The 5,966-nt window shown below is 40.4% G+C and overlaps 1 protein-coding gene across 3 annotated transcripts; it reads right to left on the bottom strand.

The window, feature by feature from the left end:
• drg2 (developmentally regulated GTP binding protein 2) lies at positions 1–5,585 on the bottom strand. Of its 3 annotated transcripts, XM_061700201.1 has the most exons (14): positions 5,458–5,585; positions 5,235–5,327; positions 4,813–4,973; positions 3,898–3,987; positions 3,757–3,817; positions 3,563–3,653; positions 3,405–3,477; positions 2,271–2,361; positions 2,098–2,195; positions 1,933–2,009; positions 1,774–1,862; positions 1,641–1,699; positions 1,505–1,558; positions 1–350 (listed from the first exon to the last, which is right to left on the bottom strand). In XM_061700201.1, exons 2-14 carry the CDS (start codon positions 5,296–5,298, stop codon positions 264–266), a joined length of 1,095 nt encoding a protein of 364 aa, XP_061556185.1. In that variant the 5' UTR covers positions 5,299–5,327; positions 5,458–5,585; the 3' UTR covers positions 1–263. The 3 variants fall into 3 exon arrangements, with proteins under 3 accessions (XP_061556185.1, XP_061556186.1, XP_061556187.1); XM_061700202.1 differs by having other exon boundaries at positions 5,235–5,585; XM_061700203.1 differs by lacking the exons at positions 5,235–5,327; positions 5,458–5,585 and having other exon boundaries at positions 4,818–4,942.
• Positions 5,586–5,966: the final 381 nt, after the last annotated feature.

Below are 5,966 nucleotides of genomic sequence, written 5' to 3'. Positions count from 1 at the left end.
AAGTTATGTGGACTTTATTCTTTTTTTCATCATGACTCGCTTTGTCAATCAACTATTCGTCGATTTAATTAAAAAGAAATGAATGAATCAGCTTTTGCCAAACTCTGATCCGTTTTGTCATTTGTAGGGTTTTTTTTGTTAAAAGTAATACAAAGAGATTTGTGGGTGCACTTCTGTTGCACGCGAGTATAGGTACAACTTTTCCACCCAATTTAATGCCACTGACAGCTCTTACAGAATGTCCCAAATGACTGAAGATCTCTTTACTTCTTGACGATCTGGATGACATCCTCGTGCTCCATGATATGCGTCAGACCCACCCTCTGAGGACTGTACTTTGTGCTGGTGCCCTACAAAAAGGTACAAACATTTATTATGGTGCACGTGTTTGATACAACTCTTGGAGTAAATCTAATTAGTATTTAAAGTGATACAATTATCTAACATGAGTGTGCCCTTCAGAATAATTACAAAAAAAAAAAATAATAATCTAAAATATGCTTGCTGGAATTCAGGCTTTCACAACACTAATAGAGGTACCGCGACTCACGAGTGATCCGACTTGCAGTTTTTCAAGCTATGAGCTGTCACAGGGCCTTTTTTTTTTTTTGCTTTGACTTGCAAGCAAAAATTTGAGATACGAGCCATAGATGGTTGCAGCGAACTTCATAACATCAAACAGCAGTTTGGTAGCGAGTGAACAATTCTTCCCTCCGAAAGAAAGAGGCCAAGTGCTTGCTTCAAGCTGTTTATTGCTACTCCTAGTTCAAATTTACTGTCAAGCTAAACATACAACGAAGACAATCACAAGTTTTGTACTTAAAACATCCACATAACTTTCCCTTGAAAAAAGTCCGCTATCTTAAAGCTAACACACGATGCAAAGCACCATAGACGGGTTGACAAAACTAGCATCGATGTCACAGTGTAATAACCCTTTTACAACGGATACTTGAATACAAACACATGTAGAGAGACAATATAAAAATACTCAAGCATATATTCTTGATCTTCTGCTAAAAACAACTAATATTACTGCAGCTTATTGAACAATTGTGACCGTCTTCTTCGTTTGCATCCATGCGTATATATAGCTGCCCCATGACGGCCAAGGCACGCACACCAGAAGGAGCCGTTTAATTATCGTATTACTGTAAAATATTGTAGAAGGAGCTTTTATTAGAAAACATTGATTGTTAAGAGATTAATGATTAAGAGTTTCGGCTTTTGTGTGGACTCAATCTTGTCTAGATGCAACGGAGGCAAAAGGGAGTGCAGAGGTGCTGTTGATTTACTCTCAACTAATTTGTTGTATCAGGTTGATACCACAGTGGGATCAAAACAAGACTCAAGAGAATTCAGAGAGCGATTATCTCTTAAAAAAAAATAATACCAACCAAGAATCGATAATTGATTGTTAACTTTGCCCATAGTGGATCAAGGGAATATGGTCAAAACCCCGCCCCTGCAGTCAAAAACACTGTGGAGCTGTGTAAAAACTTACCCAAACCAGAGCATACTTGAACTGGCTTGCTAAGGTTCTGTGAATGCGATGGCACTGCAAACAAATATACGTACATGTTGTCCTCAAGTCAACCAAACACTGTACTAGTACATATGACATGTGGCTATCTACTGACCACATGTTCTACACTTGCTCCTCTTCTCATGATGATGGCGTCACTGAAATCTGGGCGCTCTGATGGGGTGAGAAAAACATGAATGCAGAACGCATTTCCAGTCGAAGCCATGTGCAATGTGTATATAAAATACCTCCTCTTTTCTTGGTAAAAATGCAAATCAAAGACAAGTATTCCCATAGCGTCTCTAGAAGATAATCCAGGTTGAGGTTCATGCCACAACTAGTAAAAGAAGAGCAGTCAGTTCCCCACTGAATCAACACACACAATAGCACGCAATTAAATGGCCGACCTGATGACAACACTGTGAGGTCTACGAGCCAGGCGGTCCACCTCCTCGATAGAGATTTGATCCACCTTATTGTACACCTAGTTGATTCGCACAGACCAATATGCGTACATGAAAAACATACAAATTAAACAGCAACTCAAAACAACCCTTCCAAAGACAACTTACATATAGACAAGGCATGTAAACTCTGTTCCCAACAATGACATCAATGAACTCGTCTGGCGTGCTGTCCTCCCTGAAGAGGACTTCTGCGTTAAAGATTTCTGAGACGGCCAGTCAATGAAAACAAGAGCATCAAACAGTCTTTCTTTCCTTCTTTCCTGCCTGTAAAAGGATACTATATTCATGAAGGATGAGCTGAACGAGCTTCTCCGAGCAGTGGGTCAGAGGTACTGTGGAGTTGTAGGAGAGGCCACCGCCTTTCTTTTGCTGTTGCGACATAGGAGAGGAAAAATAATATGTAACACATTACATTTATCCTTTTGGAGGCAGAAGAGTGGAACCTCTAAAGCCAAATGCTCTCAAAGTCATACAATCCCGAGCTTGACCAAAACAGGCGGTTGGTCCAACTATTAATTAGACGGCTACTTTATGGTTAACGGAGGATGACCGAAATGCAGGTGGTGCCATAAGGATTGTGGGGGGTGGACTGCTCCATTGTTACCATAGTGACTCAATTTGTGGAAATAATATTCATTTCTATGCACGTTTATCCCAATACTAAACAAAAGCTTATTCATTTATAATATTAATGAAAAAAATAATAATTTCCATGTTATCATTGTAATGCAGTGCCGTTAAAAAGTAATGGCCCCTCCTTCTCAGATTTTTATATTTTTGCATAGTTTAGCCACATGAACCACTCATGAATTAATTGTGGTTAATCACAACTTCTGGTTAATTAACACTGATCACACCAAAGCCTGATTACATCCAGACCTGTTCAATCAAGAAATCAGTTAAATAGAATCTGTCCCAACAAAATCAAGTCTGACAAAAGATCTAAAAAGGCTGCAACAAAATGACAACTACCAGTTATAGAAAACACTTAATTTCAGTTGTTGCTTCTGAGGATGGCTCAACCAGTTATTAGGTATAAGGGGCAATTATTTTTTCACACAGGGCCAGGTAACAGAATTGTTTTTTTTTTTCCTTTATATATGAAAGCACCATTTAACAGCATTTTAAGTCCATTTGGGTTATATTTGTCTGATATTTACAATTGTTTGATTATCTTAAACCAAGTGGAGAAACTATGCAAAAATATAAGAATTTGAGAAAGGAGCCAATACGTTTTCACGGCACTGGAGCTATGTGTTGCACGATACACTACTACATTACAGTTTTATTGTTAAAATAAGTTGACAACTGTGGAAAAGGTCATTAAATCAACAAAGCTAGTAGTGGCTTTTGCACATTCCTGTATGTACTTCACTTGAAGGCAAATGGTATCAAAGAGTAAAACGGCTTACCTTGAAATATATATTAGGTTTTTCCCTGTTAAGCCTAATGCCCACCGACTCCAACTCTTTTTCTAAAAGTGTTCTAGAGAGAAAAGGCAAACGTCATGGCTGTAGTCTGGACTTTATAAACACACAGACACACACACAAATAAGTGTGCACCACCCACCTCTGGACATCCCCTTTGGTGGCATCCAACATCATGATGACAACGTCTGATGTCCTGGCGACGGCGATGACCTGACGACCCCTTCCCTTACCTGTCAGCATATCACAATTAAACAATAATCATCCATACTGGCACAGTCTGACGAGATGGATCACGGTTGCTCACTCAGCAGACGTGAAAGAACTGTAGACTACCTTGAGCAGCGCCCTCAATGATTCCTGGCAAATCGAGCAACTGGATGTTGGCCCCTTTGTACTAGCAGTAGAAAAACATGCCAGTGTGAGTGGAACAGGAGCCACAATACGGTATAGGTGTAGTGATGGTAATGAGTCTACCTCAAGGACACCTGGTATGCAGGTAAGGGTGGTGAACTCGTAGGAGGCAGCTTCACTGGCGGTTGATGTCATCAAGCTGAGGAAAGTGGACTGAGAGACACAAAAATAAAAAAGCATGCCACTTTCCCAACTTTTAATGTGTGAAATTACAGCATGTAAACCTCACAAGTGGGTTTGCAAGCACAGAATGATAGTAAAAGTAGGGCTGCACCGATACCACTTATTTCAGAGCACGAATACAGGTACAAGGACATTTGAGCGCTCGCCGATACCGAGTAGATACTTTACCAGACCATTATAGCTTGCCATTGTAATGAAAATTAGTTTTTTATTTTATTATTAGGTATTAATCATTCTTCAATGTTTAAATGTGTTTTATGTACAACACTTTCTACCAGCTGTGGTTGTCATTTAAAGTGCTCTATAAATAAATTTGAGTTCAGTTAAGTTAGGTGGTGTCTCACTTTGAACACAGAAGGGCACTATGCAGGGGCCGAGCTATGTGGTGGCCAGGTGTGACCACCCCTGTCGACGATTTGTTTTGCGCACCCAACACAGAATTTTGTGGCTGCACTACTGGCACTATGTAAAAGGAATATATGCAGTAGATAAGAGTCAATGAACACAAAAGAAAAAGTAGAGTCTAGCGGATGTAAACAAGTATGAGAGGGCAACGGCTCTCGGGAAACTCGGTCCTTGCCAATGATGGCCGCCACCATCGGCACCCGGGCACAGTTAATCATCCATTTTGCAGAGTACAATTTGAAGTCGCCCAAAACTGTGATCATCCGTGTCCTTACAGTATCTTCACACAGCTGAATGTACTACTCGGAAAGAAAGGGGGAAAAAAATTCTCGCCAGTGTTCAGATTTTTACAAGGGACCACAACTCCATCACCAAAATCTGAAGACATACCTTACCCACTGAGGGGAAACCAATAAGAGCAACACGTGCATCTCCAGATTTCATAACATCGAAGCCTTCGCCTTTGGCCCCCGCCGACTTGGAGGGCTCCAGCAGCTGAGATCTGTATTTGGCTAACTTGGCCTTCAGTAAGCCCAGATGGTACTCAGTGGCTGTCCAAGAAAGGAAGGAAGGAAAGCACCATAAACCAGCACTGTTATTCTGCAAGTGCATGTGTCATCTTCAGTTGTTGATTTGGGAACAGAAAAGCCTACCAATGTTACAAGCTGTCATTTTGATTAAATACCACGTGATAGCAATATTTTCGAGGAAGGTTTTCCAATTATATTTGAGACATGCCACTGCCACAAAACACTCAAAAGTTCTTCCCTTATCATTCTTGGCAGTAACCTCGCCACTTGCTCCCACGTTACCTTTGTTTTTCTGCGTCCGAGAAATTTCTCTCTCTATTTCGGAGATTTTCTCTAAAATCCCCATAATGTCACTTCAGCTGGACTCCAGTTGTACTGTCAAATAAAGAAAAGCCCATACACAAATGTGTCAATGTAGCTTGGCTAGCCAAACCGCTAAAAAGCAAAGCAAACGGATTGTAACAGTCAGGGAAACTTTTTTTAAAAGACGGCAAATCGAACCCACAGTTGTTCAAATGAGGATCCGCATTCAGCTTAGAAGGCTGCAAAAAATACACGTTTACACTTCACCATAAACTCCACTACTCGGCATGCTTCGGATGAGCATAACCCTAGCAGCCTGGTGCTAGTGAAGGCGACACTTCTTTGTTGACGGCCACATTAGCCTCCACGGCTCAATAGCGCCATCTTATGTGAGGAGTATGAAAGAAATCAGAATCAGATTCTGAATCATCTTCATTGGCCAGACAGATATGTTGAAAACATACAAGGAATGTGTCTCCTACTAGTTGAAGCCCCTCTAGTACGGCAGTGAACAAGCCACGATAATAAAATATATATTAAGGACATAAACACAAAATTACAGAAAGTCATTAAGCAACGGTCATATTATTGCAATCACTATGAAAAGAACGTTAAAGGCTGCTGTATTGACATCTTTATTGAGAAAGAAAAAGCCCTTGAGCACAAAAGTTTTCATTTTAAAAATGAACACATCGACAACGTTATTTTTAG

The sequence above is a fragment of the Phycodurus eques genome, chromosome 16 (genome assembly GCF_024500275.1).
Source record: "Phycodurus eques isolate BA_2022a chromosome 16, UOR_Pequ_1.1, whole genome shotgun sequence".
Lineage (NCBI taxonomy): Eukaryota > Metazoa > Chordata > Actinopteri > Syngnathiformes > Syngnathidae > Phycodurus > Phycodurus eques.
Note: the sequence above shows the minus strand (reverse complement) of the source record. Positions and strands in the feature narration are given on the sequence as shown.

What these genes read in the sequence shown, in the direction of transcription:
- drg2 (XM_061700202.1), bottom strand. Translation starts at nt 5,298, where the DNA reads ATGGGGATTTTAGAGAAAATCTCCGAAATAGAGAGAGAAATTTCTCGG. An exon ending in TCGGACGCAGAAAAACAAAG is followed by an intron (nt 4,974 to 5,234) that starts GTAACGTGGGAG and finishes TTTCTTGGACAG; the next exon opens with CCACTGAGTACCATCTGGGC. An exon ending in ACCAAAGGGGATGTCCAGAG is followed by an intron (nt 3,478 to 3,562) that starts GTGGGTGGTGCA and finishes TTTTCTCTCTAG; the next exon opens with AACACTTTTAGAAAAAGAGT.